General features: G+C 49.7%; 2 protein-coding genes across 6 annotated transcripts in view; both read right to left on the minus strand.

Moving 5' to 3' along the window:
• Positions 1-1106: 1106 nt before the first annotated feature.
• On the minus strand, positions 1107-11396 carry XKR8 (XK related 8). The gene is given in 4 exon segments (XM_020983008.2): positions 1107-1802; positions 1805-2365; positions 6131-6327; positions 11019-11396. Coding segments are annotated over 4 exon segments (1179 nt in total). The 5' UTR covers positions 11312-11396; the 3' UTR covers positions 1107-1674.
• A 668-nt stretch (positions 11397-12064) lies between these two features.
• The window catches only part of SMPDL3B (sphingomyelin phosphodiesterase acid like 3B), a 42956-nt gene continuing 32988 nt past the window's right edge, over positions 12065-22032 (minus strand). For 4 of the 5 annotated variants that reach the window (XM_020983282.2, XM_020983284.2, XM_020983283.2 and 1 more), the window contains exons 7-9: positions 19856-20036; positions 18858-18991; positions 12065-14252 (exon numbers count right to left, since the gene is read on the minus strand). In XM_020983282.2, coding sequence (XP_020838941.1) covers positions 13827-14252; positions 18858-18991; positions 19856-20036 — 741 coding nt within the window. In that variant the 3' untranslated portion in view covers positions 12065-13826. Of the gene's footprint in view, positions 14253-14608; positions 14658-18857; positions 18992-19855; positions 20037-22032 lie in introns of all 5 variants that reach the window. The other variant, XM_078145542.1, reaches the window with a different exon arrangement.

A 22032-nucleotide genomic window follows, 5' to 3' on the forward strand; every position in this document is an offset into this window, starting at 1 on the left:
GATTAGGTATCCTCCTGGAGAATCACACAGCAATTCATTAATGGTGGGGCCCACAAACATTAATAGGAAATTTGTTGAGTTATTAGAGGAGAGTTTAAAACCCATTGAGGCTCCTCTGAGGACCAGCTGGCACCAACAGCTCTACTCAGGACAGGGGCCATAGAGGCAGAGCCCATCCAGGCCAGGGAGCAGCAGGCTCAGCCCATGCTGGCCAGCAGGAGACTTGGTTTCTTGTTCTGGCTCTTCTGCCTCTGGCTGTGTGACCTTGAACATGTCCTTTTCCCTCTCCTGGCCCATTTCCTGTTTTTGTTTGTGGTTCTTTTTTTGGTGGTGGTGGTGGTGTTTTTTGTTTTTTAAGGAAAAGGGGAATGGACTAGATTAAGTTCCCAGCATTGAACCAGTTGACAAAGTATTAGTCCTGGGCTCTAGGGCCTGAGGGAAAAAGGCATCTGTCCCTAACATGCTAGTGTTGCTAGCTCCTTTCTGGGGGTGGAGGAAGGTAGAGTGAGAGGCACTTCCTTGGAGCAGGCAGAGCCTTACCTTCCCAGGACAGACGGGTTCAGGCACAATGTGTTCCTGAGGCCTTTTCTCTGGACTAGAGGCCAAGTTGCTATCCTCAGACAGAGGATGATACAATGGTCTGTAAAGCTATAGGTCTTCCTAGCCGGGCAGCCTCTTCAAGGTAGTGGTGTTGGGACCCAGGGACCAGACTAGGAGGTGCTGTCCATGTCCTCTGCGGCTACCCCTAAATGGCAGCAGCAAAAGGTACCTCTGCTGGGGGGGGGGAGTGGATGCCAAACCAGCCACAGCTTCCATGGATGTTGGTGACAGAGGTCACTGAAGAGGCAGTGGCAAAGCCCAGAGAATGCGGCTATAGGCCTGGGTAGGCCATAGCCTGGACCCTCAAGAGCCTCTTCCTTCACCCCCCCCAAAAAAAAGCCATTATAGTTGGATTGTGCCATTTCCTGAGGCCCGCCCTTCATGTGGAAGGGACACCATACTGCATGTGTTTCTATGTGCCTGGGTCTATCCTAGGCCACAGCTCTAGAAGGTCAGGGTTGGCAGCTTGTCATTGCCTTGGACTGGTGCAGTACAAAGAGGCCATGCCGATTTCAAAGGTTTTAATAAATCCCACATAACACTGTGCAAAACGAATCAAACTCCCTCCTGGACTTAAGCAGCACCTTTTCCCTCCAGTCGAGACCGGAGGGTACAAAGAAATGATACAAAGAAAAAGTGTTTCCTTCTTGACAACAAAAAAAAGCCTCCAGGGAAGGAGGAATGTGATGGTCCTGATACGCGGCTCATGAGGCACTTTGAATGGCACTGACAGTTTGCCCTTCCTGGTGCCAGCAGGTTCGAGGGCCAGTCAGCCATGGGCACTGCCCAAGCAGACTGGCATCTCTGTCCCCCACCCCTACCCCAGCAAACACTGCTGGGACGACCAGTGACGGACCAGTAAAGCACTGTTGGCGTGTGTGTGTTGGGGAGGGAGGGAGCAGCAGCAGCAGTGAGGGCCCACAACCTCATCCTCCCCCACTTCTCACAGTACCTAATACCATAGTTTCTGACACTTCTCCCATCTCCAAGTAGAAGCAAGAGACCCCTGTGAACCTGAGAGTCAGAGGCCAGGCTCAGGAAGGCCACCTGGCTTGGCTTGGTCCCGGTCCCAGTTCAGAGGACACCATTCACTTCCTCACTCTTGGCAGGGGCAGCTTTGGGGAAGAAGCTCTGGGCCAGTTTGGCCATCCTTCTGTTGAGGCGCCAGTCCTGGAGAGCAAAGCCCCGGCTGCCATCCCCTCGTCTAAGGCTTCTGCTTGGCGGCTGGGGTGCAGCCACTGGTAGTAGACGCCCCGCAGCCCCAGGCCCAGCAGGAAGCAGAGTGCGGCCCCAGGCAGCAGCCATGACAACAGTGAGGGGCTCGGCAGAGGGAGATTGTGTCCTAGCCACGTGCCACCCAACAGGGCACTGTCCATCGCAAGGAAACCGAAATAGATGATGCTGCGGCTTCGAGTCCTCCCCTCTGACACACTGAACCAGGAGAAGTAGAGAATGATAGCCACGGTGCCGCGGTACAGCCACTCGGACGCGAGGCCTGGCATGAAGTCTGTGTTCTGCAGCCACACCCAGAGGAGCAGGACCGCCCAGAGGAGCAGGAAGTGGATGGCGATGTACCTGGGGAAGACGGTGGTAAAGAGAGCCAGCGCCACGATGCGGGGACACAGCAGCAGCAGGTTCCAGAGGAAATAGACAGTGGAAGAGAAGTAACCCAGGGCCGGCTTGGTGGGCAGGCAGCTCCTCAGGGCCCGGTGATAATCCAGCAAGGCCCAGGCGATGCAGATGAAGGAGGTGCCGATGCCTAGCCCTGTGAAGCGTGAAGACGGCAGTCATGAGCTTGGATCCACAGCTACTGCCGTGGGCATCACTGGGCGAGACATCAGCGGCCTCAGGCTGCCAGAGGTGAGTGGGCAGGACAGAACTCACCAGGTAGTTTACCAACTCACCTCAGGTCCTGAGGCCCAAGACCCACCACACGTGGCACACGAGCACTGCCCTGCCAGCCTTAAACAGAGACCAAGTGCCCGGCAAACATGGCGGCAGCTCCCCGCCCATCCCAGGGAGTTCAACCCTGGCCCAGTCTGTTCCCACCCAGCTCCTCCCTACTACACCTCAGAAGGAAATGCCTTGGTGACAAGTTCTCCTCAGGACTGTCCCTTAGGGCCGGTGACCCTACAAAGGGTAAAGCGAGCTAATTTCTCACAAGACGGGTCTACTGCAGCCCCAGCTTTCCTAGGCCTCCCTGGAGAGCTGGGAAGGAATTTGAGGCAGGACGTCTGCAACTGAGCCTCTGGTTTCTTTGGAGCCTGCAAAGGGGCAGACCATCTGGTCCTGGCCCCAAGCCCACTGCTACTGCCTGTGGCCCCTGCATAACTGGTGGGCGTCCCAGGACTGTTCCACAGATGGAAGCTATGCTGAGGCATTACTCAATGGCAGAGGTTCCCAAACTTTCTAGGGTGATGGCAGCCAGGTGGCTCAGCGGCTAGAGTGCCAGGCCTGAAGGCAAGAAGACCCAAGTTCAAATCCAGCCTCAGACACTTGCTAGCTGTGTGCCCCTGGGCAAGTCACTTCATCCTGTTTGCCTTCATCCACTGGAGAAAGAAGTGGCAAATGCTCCAGTATCTCTGCCAAGAAAACCCCAGAGATGGTATTGGCTTGATATGGGCCACAGGGTCAGGAAGAGTCAGACATGACTGAACAACAAAATTTTTTTCATGGTTTCCATGGACCACAAGAAAAAACTTAACAGTTCCATTTATTAAATAGGTCCAAAATGTGAACTATCTCTGGTTCCCCATGCAGCACACACAGTTTGGGAACTATGGCTCTCTGGCACTCTTGCCCCTCCCTACTCCAGACCCTGACCCTATGCTATCAAACCTCATCAAAAGAGCTGTGATTTCATAAGCCTGGGTCCCCCCTCCAAAGAGCCTTTGGGCTTTTGGAGACAGCTGTTTCATTATTTACTGGGACCTCGGTGGTAGAGAAACCTCTCTGTGCCTGGTAGGGCAGGACCTTGCAGTACATGGGGACATGCTGGTAAGCCCAGGTACATTCTGTTCCTCTCTGCCCACTCTCATGCTCTCCTGAGTTTCCACCATCCATGTCTTAAAGGCCAAACACAGAAATGCAGCTCAGATGTATACACTACCATGTGCATTTGGGGAAGCCTGTACCACAAAGCCCTTCTTGCCTTGCAAGACTGAGTTCCCTTGGCATCTGAAAACCCTGAGTCATCCCATACCACGAAGACCCACTTCTCTCTCCACTCTTTCTTGGTGATTTCATCAGTTTCCATAGGCGTCATTATGTCTGTGCAAAAGGCCTTCAGGTCTATAGATCCACCTCCTGACCTCATCTCCCACATCAACTTAAATCAATGAGCATTTATTAAGCTCCTACTATATGCAAAGCACTGGGGATACAAAGACTACCAGTCCTTGATATCAAAGAGCTCACAGTCTAATGCATGAGACAGTATGCAAACATGGACAAGTAAGATCTAGCCAGGATAAATTAGGGGTGGTCTCAGAGGGAAGACACAGAGATTAAGGAGGTCCCAGAATGGCTTCTTGCAGAAGGGATCTGAAGGAGGCCGGGAAAGCCAGGAGGGAAGATATTGCAGACATGGGGCACAGCCAGGGAAAGTGCCTAGAGCTGGGAGATGGAGAGTCTTGCTTGAGGAGCAGTGAGGAGGCCAGTATCACTGGACACAGAGTATGTGGAGGAGAAGGCAAAGAAGACCAGAAAGGGAGGAGGGGGTCAAATGATAAAGGTCCTTAAAAGTCAAAAAGAGGATTTCATATTGAACTTGGGGTGATCGGGAGCTCCTGGAGTTTACTGGGTAGGAGAGTGACATGGTCAGGTCTGTGCTTTAGGAAGAGCATTGGAGTGAGGGGAGAGCACCAGGAGGCTGTGACGACCAGCCGGGGGAGGGGGGGCACCGGGAGGCTGTGACGACCAGCCAGGGGAGGGGGCGTACCGGGAGGCTGTGGCGACCGGCCGGGGGAGGGGGCGTACTGAGAGGCTGTGGTGACCGGCCGGGAGCAGCTGGGACATTTTCCAGTTTGACGTTATAGCGGTATCTCCAAGTCTCCATCTAAAACTAAGAACGTTATCTTTCCCCCAAAACCCTTCCCACTTCCGAACTAACCACGTTTGCAGCCTCGGTGTCATCCCCCTTTCCTCCGTCTCCCTCACTCTACACGGCCAATCAGTTGTCAAATCGCTGATCGCTATCTTTCGGTCTCTGCCCCTTGCCTTTCCTGTCCCTCCCGCTCTCCTCACGGGGCGGCAGCCTGGCCTAATCCTTGGTCATCTCTGTCCTCTCGTCCTATGATCCCCCGGCCTCAAGCCCTTCCTCACGCCGGCCGTCCTCCACAGAACCCAGCGTTGTCCTAAAGGGCTTTGCAGGGGCAAAGATGACCCCTCCTGTTGACTTTCAGCCTGGCTTGGACCCACCTTTCTAGCTTTACCATCCATTGCTCCCCTTCACTCTCCTCAGTCCAGGCACAGTGGCCTTCTTTCTCTCCTTCTCTCCCTCCCTCCCTCCCTCCTCACCTCCCTCAGCACTCTAGTTGTCTTCAAAGCTGAGCTCAGGCAATATTTTTTACCTAACACTATCCTTGATCTCTGCAGAAGCTAGGACCCTCCCCCTAAAAAACCTTGTTTTTATTCTGTATACAGTGTGTCCCAAAAGTCCCAGTGCAGCTCTAAGCTCTTACCTGCACTAAGAATTTTGGGACACCATTAAAACATGAAGCTGCACTAAAACTTTTGGAACACCCTGCATATCTTTAATATGCTACATATATAGCATATTATATATATATATGGGTATCCTCATATGTATACATATACATACACATACATAGTATACATACAGTATAAATACATAGTATATATATATATATATTTACGCATTCACACATATATACTATGTATATGTATATGTGTTTCCTTCAATAGAATGTAAGCTTCCTGAGGGCAGGGACTGTTTCCTTTCTATCTTGGTAGCTCCAGGTAGTTGATAACTCCTTGTTGTCTGATTGATTCCCTGTCAACAACAGGGGTCTCTGAACCCCACCACTTTACAAAAGCCCTTCCCTTGGGCCCCCTCCCTCGGCATGGAGCCTCTGGCCTGGGTGCTGGGGAACAAGGGGGCCTTTGCTTTGTCACCCTGGGAAACAGAGGCTTACCCAAGGTCACAGAAATAGCAGGGAGCAAAGCCACTCCTACATGGGAGACCCAGAATCTGGCCTGGGGCTATTTCTGCCACACAGGATCAGGCCCTTGCCCCACAGCCAACCACCTTGAATTCATCCTCCCAGACCCTTTCAGGCCCACATTTGGGCAGAATATCCTTTCTAGCCTGAGTGCTATGAGATCTTTATCTACCTAGAAGAGACAAAATCCCCTTAACTTGGCCTCCAAGGAGCCTCTGGCAAAGCAAAAACACTGTTAGGCTTGGGACATCTTCTCCAGCCCCGACACATAGGACCTGCTGCCTGCCAGGGCCCAGGGCCTCGTCCCTCCCATGCCCACCCCAGAAGGGCTCTGGGCCAGCACTCACACTGATAGTATTCCACTCTGCCCGTACACAGGGTGATGTGAAGTACCAGGATAAGCTGGGGGGTGGCCTCCAGGAAGGTCTCAAAGAGCCGCAGCATACTGATATCCATGGAAATGAAGTTAGCATAGTCGAGATCAAACTCTGCTGGCTCCTCCTGCCTCCACAGGGCAAATTCCACTTTCAGGGCCTGGACACACCTAGCAGGGAACCGACAGGGGCAGTTAGTCCTCTGAGTCCCAGACAATACAGCAAAGGCCCCCAAAGACTTCCTGCCATGGGAGGGGCCCAGGGGTGGGGTTTTTGAACCTGGTGACCATGACCTAACTATTTCAATAGAATCAGTTTCTTTTGTCATCCTAAGTCTTTTAATTTATTCATTTAACAATGTTCTGAGGAACCCATAGCTTTACCAGAAACTAGAGGGGTCTGGGACGCACAAAAGGTTCAACGCCCCAGTTGCCCTCAGAGAATTCCAGCTTTGCCTGCCCCCTCTGACCAGGAAGGCCGACCCAATCACTGAACAGGTTCTAGGACAAACAGCACTATCTTTAATTTTCAACTTGCCCATGGAGGAATTAACTGATAATTAACCTTCTGATCAGTTCTAACTGAGCTACACATAGCCTGTGCTTTCCTCACACTATTCAAGGAAAAGCAAAACACTTCATAATCAATGGTGGTCTGTATATTAGCCATTGAGAACCGAGTCATGAATGCTGTTCTCAACACTCACTTGAAAGCTGCTCAAACTGGTGAAAACCCAGAGAAATGAGCATTCCCTTTATTTGATGCCCGTCCAAACAGCAAAAACAGCTCCAAGCAATAGGCTTTCCTTTGGAGGACTTTTCCTTGGCTGAATCTCTACTTTGTCCTTTTGCACTATCTACCAGCCAGTGCTGCTAGACTTGTACTCAGGGGCCAGGGATAAGTCTGTTCCCTCTTCAGCGTTTCAAATCCTAACCTATCTTAGGGCAGCTAGGTGGCACAGTAGATAGAGCACAGGCTCTGGATTTAGAAGACCTGAGTTCAGATCCAGCCTCAGACACTTGCACTTACTTGCTATGTGACCCTGGGCAAGTCACTTCATCCCACTGCCTCGACAAAAAAAAAAAAATCCTAACCCATCTCCCAGCTTGTCTTCTCTAATGTTAACATCTCCCCATCCCAACTGCCCCTTCTAAAGCTGTGGTGCCCGTGAGAGAACTTGGGACTCTAGCTGTGTGGCCTGATCCAGATGAGGGGATCACCTCCCAGAACAACAGCCAGGAGCATTTACTAAGCACACTTCCCATCATCCCCTGCACCTGAGAACTCCTACGGCAACGTTTACTCATATTGAGCTTGTGGTCCACTAAAACCCTCAGAGCTTTTTCAAACGAACTGCTGTTTTGCCATGCCTCTCCTATCTCACGCTTGTGAGGCTGATTTACTAAACCCAAATGTGTAAGACTCCACTTTGATCCCTTTTCAGTTTCATCTCATTAGATTTGGTCCAGTGTTCTCACCTATCCAAACTAAATAGTCATTTAGTAAGTGCCTGCTACATACAGGGCACCAGGGAGAGAAAGACAAAACACGGGAATGTGTCATCAAATCTATCAACCGGCGGGTTCCCAGCTTTGTACTGTCTGCCGATTTGACAACCGTATCATTTATGCCTTTATTCAAGTTACTGATAAAAATGGCAGCAGAGGGCCAAGCAGTCAGCCAATAAATATTTATTAAGGGCCTCCTATGTGCCAGGCAGGCACGATGGTAAGCTCAGGGGACATAAATACAGTCTCTGGCTCGATCCTTCCAAGCAGACATGGAATCATCCAACCAGTTCCCAGACCACAGAGTTGTATTAGTATAGCCGACGTCACTTCACCTTTTCCACAGGAACAGCACAAGGCAGTCTGATATTTGGTAAGATCTAGGTATGTTGTGTCTACAACCTTCCCCGGACCAACCAGTCCAGTAACCCCACTGAGAAGGAGAATGAGGCTGCTGTGGCCTGACTTCTCCTAAATGAGGGTGTGCTGGCTCTCAGTAATCACCCCTCTAACAGGGAGTTCTATACTTGGGTAGGAATGAAGGGTAAGGTCATCAGGCTGCAGTTTGCAGCTTCCATTGTCTTCCTTCTCCCAGGCCCTGGCCTTCTTCAAGCCTTCCCTGGGTGTCTGTCCCACTCTGTCAGCTCTTTCAAAGATCACACTAACACTGGCTCTCGCCATCCACCAGCCCGGTCACTTGGACTTTGTCTTCTGTCTTTGGCACAGAAAAGAGAAGAACAGTAAAGGGTGGTGTAGGGGGTATAACGCAGACCTTGGGGTCAGGAAGACCTAGATTTCAATACTGTCTCTGCATGAAGATCAAAGATTTGGAGCCGGAAAGGACCTCAGGGGCCTTTTACAGATCATACAGGCCATCGCTCTGGCACTGAGCCCTTGCCCTCCCTCTCACCTCACCCCAGACCATCTGGACGACTTAGTCACCCCCGCCCTAGAAACCTTCCCAGTCTCCAGGAGCGTAAACACCTCGTGGGCAGGGCTGTCTTTCTGGCGTGCATGCCCAGCGGTTTAGCACAGTGCCTGGCCCATAGTAAGAGCCTGATAACTAACTGCTCTCTAGTTTAATCTAAAAGGAAGGGATGCCTGCAGTCATAAATCTAGGATGCTCTGCTAGCTGCCTTCACTCCAGCAGTCCAAAGGCCTGTCCCCCCTTTGATCTACTACTGCAGCTAAAAACTGGGTTATATAAAATATTAGGTTAAATTAAAAAAAAAACTATCAGGTTAAAAAAAGCCAAAGTTTTTTGTAACCCTTAACTTCAGTCCCCTGCCTTGGCTCATCCTGAGCTGCAGTGTTCTCCAAGTGATTTTTCCAGGCCTAGTCTGAAGATGACAGAGAAAGGAGACATCATCAAAGCACAAGGAACGCAACTCTGGTGGTCTGGGAAGGGGGCACGGAGCAAATGGACAGCTCTGTACTGTTGTTTGGGTAACATTTACATATATGTTGGTTTGTTTTTGTTTGAGTTTTTGTTTTTTCAGTCAAAAAGGAAACAGTTTGAATTTCAACTTCTCTCAGGAGCCATGACCCATTTGGCCTATCAGTGAAGGGGTCCTACATTCATGAGACAATGAGGGAGGGCTTGTTCCAGTTCCAGGAATGATTTTGCCCATTTACAGTTTTACTACGTTTTCAATTCAAAACCAACAAGCACTTATGAAGAGCCTACTGTGTACTGGGCCCTTCACAAGAGCCCTATGTGAGAGGTGGGGCAGGCATTATGACCCTATTTGCCCAAGGTCACAGAGCAAATGAATACCTGAACAAGACCTAGAAATCATCACCTAACACTATGAGACCTCAACCACTGAAAGAATGTCTCCAGTTGGCCCAGGGCCAAAAGAAGTGGATTTGAATAAAAGCTCACAACATAAAATGTTGCTCTTGTACCTGGCTGCACCACAGGGCAGGAGGGACTATCGCATTTTTTTATTCAACCATCTTTGCTCCTAAGGACACCATGATTACTGCACTGAGTAGGAAGAATGACATTTGTAGGCAAGTCTCATAAGTCTCTGTAATTCCCTAGAGCAGGAGGCACCTAACATCCCAGACTTCAGCCAAGTCACAAATGGAAGGCTGCTGAATGAGACTGAGAATGCAGCAGGCTTGGCGGCTAGACAGTGCCCACTCCTGGAAAAGAACTCGGGAATGATGTCTGAGGCTTCTGTGCCACAAGCAATGGGGAAGTGGACAATCACTGGCCCAGCTGCTACTCACTCTTTCCTGTAGTTCTTATAAATTGGTGGTGAGGTCATCGCTGAAGTCTGTTCCCATTTTAACATTCACTGTTAATAATAACTGGCATTTCTATAGTGACAGGCAGCTTGGTATGGTGGAGCAAGAGATGGCCTTAGAGTGCAAGTCCTAGCTGAAGAATCCTGGCTGTATAGGACCCTAGGCAAGTCATTTTACTTCTGAGGGGGATGGGAAGAAGAGAGAAAAATAGATGATTGACAGAGAGATAGGTAGACAGACTTAACAGGTCTTAAGCACTTCTGATACCCCCCTCAAAAGAAAACCCACTTCCAATGTACTCAGAAGTTAAGATGACTTCTCTGCCTCCCTCTCTCCCCCTACTAATTTTACATCTCCCCAAAAATGTCTTTAAAGTCTCCCTCCCTTCCCTTAGAAAGTAAGCTCCCAGAGGGCAGACACAGTCCTTTTTTTTTGTTTTTTTTGGCATTTTAATTTCCATGGTTGAGCAGCAAAAGATTTAATAATATGCTTTACCTCAAAGGACTTAAACCCTTTATCTAGTCTAACCTACTAAAGATAAGGCTGGGAACTTAAAAGCTGTGGAATGGGCAGCAAGTAGTAAGAGAGTGCTTACCCTCAAGCTTACAGTCCAATGGTTTAGGACAAAGATGGCCTCTGGCAAAGAGTATCAGCCTCAGTTCTGGACTGGAGAGCCACAGTGTAATTATTTAATAATAATCATGATAGCATTTATATTTATATTTAGGGCAGCTAAGTGGAGCAGTGGCAAGCCTGGAGTCAGGAAGACCCGAGTTCAAATCCAGCCTCAGACACTTTCTAGCTGTGTGACCATGTGCAACTCACTTAAACGCTGTCTGCCTCAGTTTCCTCAACGGTACAATGGGGATCATAATAGCACCTACCCCTCTGGCTTATTTTGAGGGTCAAATAAAATAATTATAAAGCGCTTAGCAAAGTGCCTGGCACATGGCTGGCGCTTAGTAAATGTTTGTGCCTTTTCCTTCCCCACCTAGAACTGGCGAGGGCCTTAAGTATCATCTAGCTTTCCCCACCACCACCAGGGGTCATCTGACAAGGGGGGAAACTGAGGCGCGGCCGGTGGCGCGGGGACTTGCCGATGCAGGTAGCCCAGGTGCAGGAGGTGCAGCAGAGCCAGACGGCGGCCCGGGTGCGGGCCCGGGTGCAGGTCGGCGGGGTCCCCGCGGTACCAGGTCCAGCTGAAGAGCTGCTGGGCGGTCGAGGCGAGGCCCAGCGCGGCCAGCTGCAGCGCGGCCCACAGCAGGTGGCCCTGCCGCGCGTACTGGCCCGCGGCCCATACGTCGGTGCCCAGGTCCAGCAAGAAGGCGCCCGTGCCGAACGCCGTCAGCAGCAGGTCGCGGAGCCGGCAGGCCCGGGGGGACCCAGGCATGGCCCCTCTTCCTCCCGCCCCCGCCGGTCCCACTCCGGCCCAGGGCTCTTGCCGGCCCGGTCAGTATGGGGCAGACAGGAATGAGGAGGGGATGTCCCGCCCCTTCCATCTCGTCCCCTCCTATCCCCGCGAAGCCCCTCCCCTTCTATCTTGTCCCCGCCTATCCATGCGACTCCCCGCCCCTTTCCATCCTCTTCCCGCCTATCCCGGCGATGGCGCGCCCCTTCCATCCCCGTCCCCTCCTATTCTCTACGTCATCCTTCTCTTCCTCCTCCCCTCCCCTTCTCTGCGGGGCCCGCCCCCTCCTTCCTTGTCCTTGAAAGAGCCCCGCCCCTTTCACATCCTCACGTCAGGGCGGGGTGGGGTAGGGAGAGGGCCCTCTCCTCGCCCCTGGGACCGCCTCCAAGGGGCGGGGGCGGGATCAGACATAATACACCTCCTCCCCCAGTGGGGCAGAGCCCCAGGGAAGCTCCTCCCTAGCCCTCCCCTCCTCAGCCCGGCCTTTAGACGTTTGTTTTTCAGGCTTCACGTGCCCTCTGGGGGAGTATCCCAACGGGGAGGTGGCTCAATTTCCCCCTCCTAGCGAAGGGCTGCTACCCCCCCACCCCATAATAGTGAAGTGAAAGGTGGAGGGTGTGAAATTAACCAAGTTCCAGGCCTCTGTTGGGTCGGGAGCCCTCCCTCCAAGCATCTGGCTCCTGGAGAGGCCAGTATAGGAATAGAACGAATGGAATAAATTCACAGACTCAAGCATTCTTTAAGTCAAGTTGGCAAAAAGTTTATTATTATGCTTTTCAGCAGGCAAGGATTCCTAAGGAAACTGCAACCTTAGAGAGGTACAGTTAAAGTTTACATAGGATAAAATACAATAAAACATCTGCCAAATATGCTAACTAGGTAATTCAGGGTGGGATTAAGTAGTGGTTAAGGAGTGGTCAGTTCTTAAAGGAACATGTACTTCTTGTACCTACTGCGCAGGCGTTTTACCCAGGGTTCACTGGGAAAAGCCCAGAAGGCGGGGCCATATGGAGGTGTGGTTTTAGGCCTGCTATGTCACTAAGTTAACTAGAGTTCAGGGGTAACTGAGAGTTGTCCAGTCTGCCACCAGTCAATGTCTTGTTTGACAAGACAGATGTAGGGAGTATACATATGTCTTAAGTCTAGAATACGGATAATGAGGAGACCAAGATGTAGATAATGACGTAGGGCGGCAGTATAGATAGTTCAGTGGGTAAGAATATCTTTATGACCCCGTGCAAAGCCAGTTTAAACTAATAATTCCTTCAGGTGCTGTTTGTAACTGCACCAGGGAAAGAGATAAGGGTCTTGCTGGGACCCACTCATGAGTAATTGCTAGGCACAGTGTTCTTGGGCTGAGGAGAAACTTCCAGGGACAGTGTTTCTGAGGCTAGGGAGAAACTGGGGTCCAAGTATAAGCACCCAAACGCAAGCACTCAAACACCCCATCAGAGGGATCATAATCATTGGCCCCAGGGGCAATGGTAGCCTGTGCTACAGGACCTGAAGGGACCTTAGGGGTCATTTAGAACAGATTAAAGTGAAACTGGGGAATATTTAACAAATAAATAAAGACACCACTGCACTTTAAAACTAAGCCAATGTCTGGCCAGCACCCTGGGAGCCTTACGTATGCATCAGTGACTCCCCTCGTACTGGAGCTCGACACCACAAGTCCAAGCCTCTCTTTCTTCTTCATCTGAAAATGATTTTTTTTTAAGAGGGTGGTGGTTCTGGGAAGGGGAATCGGGAAAGGCTACTGTCAACAAGCATTTATTGAGCACCTACTATGTGCCAGGCGACGTACTAAGCACTGGGCATACCAAGGTAAAAGTCAGTCCCCGCTCTCAAAGAGCTCGGTCTAATGGGAGGACGACTATGTCCAAACAAGATACACATAGGATACGCTGCAAATAGTCACCTAGGATTGAGGGAAATCAGGGAAGTCGCCTCACAGAAATGCAGTTTTAGCTGAGATTTGAAGGAAGCCAGGGAAACCAGGAAGTGGAGATGAGGAAGAAGAGGAGCGAGAGTATTCCAGGCACAGGAATGGTCAGGGCAGAGGCCTGGAGTCTGGAGATGGAGAGGGAGGGTCTTGGCAGCTATATAGAGCTAGAAAGAATGCAGTCAGGAGGACCTGAATTCTAACCAACCTGACACTTACTAGCTGTGTGAGCCTGGGCAGGTTCACTTAATTTCTATCTGCCTTGGTTTCCTCATCTGTCAAATGGGGATAATGATAGCACCTACCGCCCAGGGTGCTTGTGAGGAGCAAATGAAATAACATTTGTAAAGTGCTAGCACAGTAGAAGCTTACACGGTAGGGATAGGAGCTTAATAAATTCTAGTTTCCTTCTGGCACTCTCCCTGAAAGGCAGATTACTTAGAGCGGGAAGATTGGGAAGGTGGGAGGGGCCAGCTGTGAAGGGCTTTCTCAGTCCACTGCTCTTTCCACATGTATCCGTTTGACTCCACGGCAGCCCAGAAGGTTTGGGCTTCAGAATCTCTGTGCCTGTTCTGGGCCCTCTCTCCCCACAATGCTTCTCTCCTGCTGGGGTGTCAGGGCTCCGATCAAGTGAAGCCCCATCATCAGGCAGAGGAGGAGCAGGGACCCCGACAGCCCACAAGGGGAGCTGGCCGACTCAATACACCTTTCATAGTTTGCAAAGTCCACCTCCCTCACCGCACACAGGTGCTCTAGCCGGCAGCCCTGGTCACAAGGGTCCAAGTCATAACTGACGGAGTTGTACTGGTAGTATCTCTGCAGGGCACGGTTATCCTGCGTAATCTGGTCCAGCACCTGCTGCATGGAGGCTGCTGAGCCATCCTGGGCCTGGAAGGCTTCGGTCAGTTGATACTCCTTCTCCCACCTTGGGGCATGCAGGTTGGCGTGGGTGAGGTTTAAATAATATGTGACCATGTCCTGAAGGGGCAAGAAGAGCGGCAGAAGTCAGCTCTGATCTAGCCACACACTTTCAGCTCCCTCCTCCTCCATCTCCTCTCCTTCATCCTCCTCCTCCTCTTCATCCTCATCTCTCTCCTCCTCCTGCCTCAAATGCCTGTGGCACTTAATGTATATTACCTAATGCTGAAAGGCTCAACTGTGATATAATAATAATAGCTAACGTGTATTTAGTGCTTGCTATGTGCCAGTCACCATGCTAAGTGCTTTACAAATATCATCTCGTATAATCTTCACACAACAACCCAGGGGGTAGGTGCTATTATTATCCCCATTTCACAGATGAGAATGAGGCAGACGGAGGTTCAGTGACTTACCTGGGGTCACCCAGATGATGGAAAGTCTCCTCAGTCTGGACCTTCCCTCCTTTCAAGGGTGCAGATCACAACCCAATGTGAGTGGCTTTTTGTCCTCCCCCCTGGTAATGCCCAGGGTGGCCTGGCCACCTAGGACCAGCCAGGCCCAGTTCACCTCCGGGGCCCTAACAGGCTGCATGCCTCTCTGGTGTTCTCCCTTTCATGTGTCCCATTACAGTGTAAGCTTCCTGAGGGCAGAGACTGGCTTTCTTCTCTGTTCATCTTTGTTTCCACAGCTCTTACACTGTGCAGGGACACAGTGAGTACAGTTGCCCAGGCTGCAGGCCATGGAGTCCCACTCTGCTCCTCACTCTCACCCCCCACTCCCTTATCCAATCAGTGGTAAAGTCCTGTCATTTCCACATTCCTCTCTCCTACAAACCCCCTTCTCTACTCTGTCCCTGCCACCGCCAGGTCCAGGCCTTGCCCCTTCCTGTCTGGGCTAACCCCACTGAAGCCATCCTCCACTTGGCCATCAAACTGATCTTTCTAAAACACAGATCTGACCACGTCAATAAGCTCCAGGGTCTCCCTATTACTCCAGGATCAAATAGAAAACCCTTTTTTGGCTTTTAAAGCCCTTCATAGCCTGCTCCCTCCCTACCTTAACCCCAGGTTCACAGATCTGGGGGGAAGGGGAGAAGCATCTATTAACTACCTACTAGGTTCCAGGCACCAGTGCTAAGCATTTTATAAACAATCACATTCTCACAACATCCCTGGGAGGGAGAAGTTATTATTATCTTCATCTTGAGGAAACTGAGGCAAATGTAGGTTAATTGTCTTGCTTGGGGTCACACAGTTGGGCAGGTGCTAAAATCAGGTCTTCCCAATTCCAGTGCTCTAACCACTGGACCACCTCTGGAACCAAGAGTGTCAAAGCGGGAGGGGACCTCAGAAGCCAGTAGGTCTTCATTTTGGAGTGGAGGATGGTGAGGCCAGAAGCAGAAAAGTGACTCACAATCAGACAGCTAATAAACGGCACTTATTATTAGAACTCTCCTCATTAATAGTATTATTACTCAAACCCAGGCTTTTGGGCCCCAAGTCCAAGACTTGCTCTTTCCACTTGTGGAAACGTTAAAAAGCTGGTTCTTTGTTTCTTTAGAATTATTAAGAAATTCTTTTGGGGGCAGCTAGAGGATAAAGCACCAGCTCTGAAGTCAGGAGGACCCAAGTTCTAATTTGGCCTCAGGACCAGACATTTGACACTACTAGCTGTGTGACCCTGGGCAAGTCACTAAATCCCAATTGCCTTACCTGAAAAAAAAAAAAAGAAAAGAAAAAAAATTATTTTCATAATCCTCAGAAAAGCCCCTTGGAAAGGTGGGTGAGAAATGGGTGAGAAAAAGGCTTGTCTTAAGGAGATAGTTTAACCAGTCCATTGCCTCCCCACCCCTAGGAAATGGCTCTAGCAGCCACCAGTCTCTTAAACGATTAAGATATTGATAAAAGAAAGTCTTTCCCTTTGTTTACTTTCTAGATGCTGGTGGCTCTATTCTATGTACTCATAGAATGCTGGGTCTAGAGTCAGAAAGATTTGGGTTCAAATCCAGCCTGAGATACTTATTATCTGTGTGACCCTGAGCAAGTCATTTGTCTGCCTCTAACCTTTGTTTACCTCAGTTTCCTCAACTGCAAAATGGAGGTAATAACAGCACCTATTACCCTGCAGGGTTTTTGTGAGAGTCAAATGAGATATTTGCAAAGCATTTCTCACAGTTCCTGGCATACAGCTTTTTTTTCCAGTTGTGTCCGACTCTCAGTGACCCTGATGGGATGCTTGGGTCCTTATGTTTGGGTGCTTGTACTTGGACCCCAATTTCTCCCTAGCCTCAGAAACACTATCCCTGACAGTTTCTCCCCAGCCCAAGGACACTGTGCCTAGCAATTACTCATGAGTGGGCCCCAGTAAGACCCTTATCTCTCTCCCTGGTGCAGTTCCAAACAGCACCTGAAGGAAGTATTAATTTGAACTGGCTTTGCACTGGGTCATGAAGACATTTTTACCCACTGAATCATCTATACTGCCGCCCTACCTCATTATCTATATCCTGGATTCCTCATTATTTGTATCGTAGACTTAAGACATATGTATATTCTCTACATCTATCTTGTCAAACAAGACATTGACTGGTGGCAGACCGGACAACTCTCAGTTGTCCCTGACAGCTAGTTAACTTAGTGACATAGCAGGCCTAAAACCACACCTCCATGTGCCCGCCCCCCCCCCCACTTGTGGGCTTTTCCCAGTGAACTCTGGGTAAAACACCTGCACAGTAGATACAAGTGCAAAATGAACCCACCGCTCCTTAACCACTCCCTAATCCTGCCCTGAATCACCTAGTTAGCATATTTGACACGTCTTATCATATCTTACACTATACAAACTTTAACTATACTCTTTTAAGATTGCAATTTCCTTAGGAATCCTTGCCCACTGAAAAGCGTAACAATAAACTTTTTGCAACTTGACTTAAAAGATTGCTTGAGCTTGTGAATTCATTCCAGACGACCCATCTTGTACTTTGGTTTTTGAGGGGTCCCAACCTCTCAGCCCTCATCAACCCCATTTGGGCTTTTCTTGGCAAAGATATGGGAGCAGTTTGCCATCTCCTTTCCAGCTCATTTTACAGATAAAGAAACTGAGGCAAACAAAATTAAGTGACTTGCCCGGGGTCACACAGCTAGCAAGTGTCTGAGGCTGGATTTAAACCCGAGTCTTCCTGACTCAGGCCCCAGAATGCTCAATCTGGAGGGGAAGAGCCTCAGGGTTTCTGGCCAAAACAGAAACAATTGCTATTTACATTCACTCTGAACCAACCAGGGCCCAACAGCAATCAAGTGGGACTTGGCCTATTACCCACTGCTGACTAGGTAAAAGAGGCCAATCTCTGCCTCAATTCTTACCTGGCCTTAATCACTGAATGGGCATTGTCTCAGGCAAACTGAGACCCAGGAAAGACCTTGCTTAAGAAGGCCAAGTTCTCCCACTGCATCCAGGGCCATCCCTGGTCACCCTGACCTATATCTTGCCACTGGACCCAGACGGCTCCAGAGGAGAGAGTGAGACTGGTGACATTGCACTTAAATCCTCCCTCACTTCAATCCAATTCACTTGCCCTTAAGTCATGGTCCTCTTCTAGAATGAAGGACGAGCAACAACAATAACCCAGAACGCTGTCCACTGAGGCCCTACGGACCTCAACACTAAGAGGCACATCACCAAAATATTGGCCAAATACTGTGGATTAAGTGTTTTGGCTTCAACAACTTGCGAACCCATCTGCTAAGACATCGGGGTGGGGGGAGCTGTGACTTGTGGGAATGGAGAACCAAGCCCTCCCAATAAAGTCAATGAAGGCTGCTGTGCTCCTCCCTCCAATCCTTCCTGCCATTTGTGACCAGGGAGCCCTCCTCAAGGGACCTCCAGCTATGTCTCCAGCCCTTTGCCCTGCTTCTCAAACAGGATCCCCAATATCGAAGCTAGATAGTCAACCAGCTGGGGCACCATCAGAAGGGCTGAGGGCCTGTACCAAGTGATGGCTCTGTGAAAGGATCAAAGCGGATAGATGACAGATGCTGTCTGTGGTGGAGAAAACAATATTTTGTAACTCATTCGCTGTGTGGGGTGAATGTGTGTGGCCTTCAGGGGCCGCCTATTGCCTCTAAAATAAAACTCCTCAGACTTCTCAGTTTGGGATTGAAAGCCCTTCACCTCCAGCTCCCACCTCCTTCCCAGATTCATTATGCATTATTCTCTTTCATGCAATCTATATCGCAGCCCAACTGACCTACCTGCTGTTCCCAGAACGTAGTGTCCTAACCCTGGTGTGGGTGCCTCCTCACAAGCTGTCTCCCTCCTCACCTCTGCCATTTAAAGTCCCAGGGTCAAGGTTCAGCCAGTGCACCACCTCCTGTGGAAAGCCTTCCCATGCCCCCAGTCCTGAGGGTCCTCGTTCCCCTCCTCCAGTGCTCTGAGGTTTGCGTGTTTACATGTTGCCTCCCCATGGTAGAAGGGAAGCTCCAGGAAGGCAGGGGCTGTTTTTCGCTATTGTCTTTGCATCCCCAGCACTGAGCACACAGCTGGCTGTGCCATTACACACACACACACACACACACACACACACACACCACACACACACACACACATATAGAGCAGAATTGCACTGAATTACGTTAAATTGGATGAGGTCACGCTTGTGTATACCTGAAGTTGTAGGGTATCTCGATCATAGTACCAGACTCGGATCCCAGGATTATTGGCTCCGTTGTTCACCCCAGGAAGCGTTGTCTTCCAGGGACTCACCCCCGGAACTAGAAACATGACGCTGATGGGGTCACCTTTACAGAAGAAGGCAGAGATGAGCCGAGTTCAGATTTCTGACATTCACATTCAAAGACATCTAAAATCTAGCCCCACTCTACTTCCCTTTTCAAAAAAAATTTTTTTCTATTAATCAAAATCTGTTTTCTCTGCCGCCCTTTTCTTCCAGCCCAATGTCATGGTGTTCCTCTCTAGATGCTCTAAACTACAGCCAGCCTGAACTCCCCGTGACCCCATCTATAGCTTAGCTTCTATTATTCCCAATGATGCTGCTGCCCTCTTCCACTCTCCTCCTGTTGAACTTCCTCATCCTTTAAAACCTTCTTCAAATGACAACCTCCTTCAGCAGATATGCCTTATTCTCCCCTACCTGATTGCATCCTCCCTGAGGGCAGGCCCAAATCTTATCTGATCCATGGATCTTCCCTATCACCCAGCATGGTGCTGCACAAATTTGTTGTGCCTTGATTTGTTGACATAATTTATGGAACTGAAATGTAGGTGGCTCCTGAGTCCTAAGGGCAGCTGGGTTTTGCAGAGGACAGTCTCCATCCTGGAGTCAGGAGGACCTGAGTTCAAATCCAGCCTCAGATACTTACTAGCTATGTGACACTGGACTAGACACTTCACCCTGTTTGCCTCAATTCCTCATCTGTATGATGAGCTGGAGAAGGAAATGACAAACTACTCCAGTATCTTTGCCAAGAAAACCCTAAATAGGGGCACAAATAGTTGGACATGACTGAAATGATTGAACATTGAACAGAGACCTGCAAGCAATAATTCCCCGGTCAAAGAAATCCCTGCAGATTGGAAAGGCAGGCTATTTGGAAAAGGGAGAAGACGTAGCTTAAAGCCACCTTGGAGGACAGGACACCTGCCTGTGTCGTCATAAAACATCCGGAAGCTGTCAGTGTGGTGGTGACCAAAAAACTGCCCGGCAATCACGTGATGATACTTCCTGATGATTTCCACGTAGCGTTGATTGAAGCTGGGCCGGAACCAGGCTTTGTTTCGGGTCTTCTCAAAGAAGCCAGGGGGCAGGTGGCCAGTGACATACACCTGACAAAGGAAAGGGTTCAGGCTCTCCAGTGTGCCAAAGGGGAAGACTCCTGTCCGCATCCCGTCCATGTCTGCCTGCTGAAGTCCTGGGCCTCTTGTAAGGCCACAAAGCAGGATGGGCTTCCTCATCCTTGGAGGGCTTCACGTGGAGCCTGGAGGATCACTTCCTGGGGATGGTGTAGACTAGAGTGCTCTCCAGCTATGGGTTGGACCAGAAGTCCGTCCCTTCCACTTTTGAGACTCTGGGAAGGATGGCAGTAACTTGGGGCAGCTTGGTGGAGCACTAGAAAGAGCATTAGACCTGGAATCAGGAGGACTTGAGTTCCAATCTGACCTCAGACACTTACTAGCTGTGTGACTTTTAACTGGTTTTCCTCAGTTGTTCCTCAGTAAAATGGGTTGTTAGTGCATGGCACACAGTAGGCACTACATAAAGGCTTATTTCCTACTCCTCCCCTTCAGGAAGCCCAACCTGAAGACATCTCTCCCTCTTCTGAATCTGCCCTTTAGTGGGCAGGGACCACTACATACCTGTCTTATTATCTAGGTGTGGACGCCTGGCCATGTGACCTGAGGATTTAGAGGGCTTCATCATCATAACATCCTGCTCACCACCAGAGCCATCTTTTTTACATATCAAAGTTCTTCATACATGTTAGCTCATTTGATCCTCACAACGACCCTTGGGAGGTAGATGCTATTATTATCCCATTTTAAAGATGAGGAAACTGAGGCTGAAAGACTGGTCCAGGGTCACAGAGTTTATAAGTGTCTGAGGTATGATTTGAACTCGGGGCTTCCCAATTCCAGTTTCTGCATTCTACCTGTTGAGGTCTAGAGGTTTAGGGGTGCTGGGACCCCAAAATATCGAGAGCAAGAAACACAGGTCCTGCCCGAAAGAATTTGACCCAAGCCTTCTTTCATCCAGAGATAGGTTTATTAAAGATCCGCCATATTGGCCAGACTCTTAAGGAGTCCCAACATGTGTGAGCTGTTGGCTAGGTTCTTAAGGAATCTGAGCATCTTAATGGAGGTAAGATGGACTTTATATACAGAAAGACTGTGGGAGGCATGTAGGAGTGGAGAAATGGTCGGGGCGGGGGCGGGGGATGGGACTGTGAGAACTCCAGGGACCTGGACCATGTGGCCAAGAGACAGCATTAAGGGTGGGAAGTGGCCATAGGGAGGTAAGACAATGGAGGGCTGGGAACCAAGAATTAGGAGGCTGGGTGTAGGAAAGGCCAGTTGATGGGATTATACCTTCAGAGGCTTCCTTGATCAAGTAAGAGAATTCAAGGACAGTCCAAAGGTTTTCTAGGGCCTGTGGACAAATGGGTCCCAAATTCTTTTTTAGGGTAAGGGGCAAAGGTCTCAGCTTGGACCCATATCCTATCATACCCACTGCACCACCTACTTATCTAAAATGCCACAGTGGCTAAAAAAAAAAAATCAATGTGGACTGAGGCAGCATTAAGAGGAGGACATTGTCCAGAATGAGGGAGGTGACTCTTTCACCTGCACTCTGCCCCAGTCCAGCAACATCTAGAACACTGTGTTCAGTTCTAGGCACCACATTTTAGGAAAAACATGAAGACATTGAGCCCATTTAGAGGGGGGACTCAGGGGGACAAGGGGACTCCAAACCAGGCCATGGGAAGATCCACTGAAAAAACTGGGGCTACTTAGTCTGGAGAAGAAAAAATTGGGGAGGGGGGATAATTATTATCTCCAAGTAAAGAAGGGCTATTAGAAAGAAGAGAAATTTGATTTGTAGAGAGATATGTATATATACATACACAGACATATATATATACATACATATATGAAAATCCAATTAACCCATCTACAAGCACTTATTAAGCACTTTCTATATACTAGGCACCGTGCTAGGTGTTGGAAATCAGATTTAACAAATGGAAAAAGGTTCCTAAGAATTAGAACTGTCCATAAATGGAATGAACCACCTTCAGTGGAGGTCTTCAAGTAAAAATGATGA

This window comes from Phascolarctos cinereus, unplaced genomic scaffold (assembly GCF_003287225.1).
Source record: "Phascolarctos cinereus isolate Bilbo 61053 unplaced genomic scaffold, phaCin_HiC Scaffold_726;HRSCAF=1367, whole genome shotgun sequence".
In the NCBI taxonomy this organism is placed as follows: Eukaryota; Metazoa; Chordata; class Mammalia; order Diprotodontia; family Phascolarctidae; genus Phascolarctos; species Phascolarctos cinereus.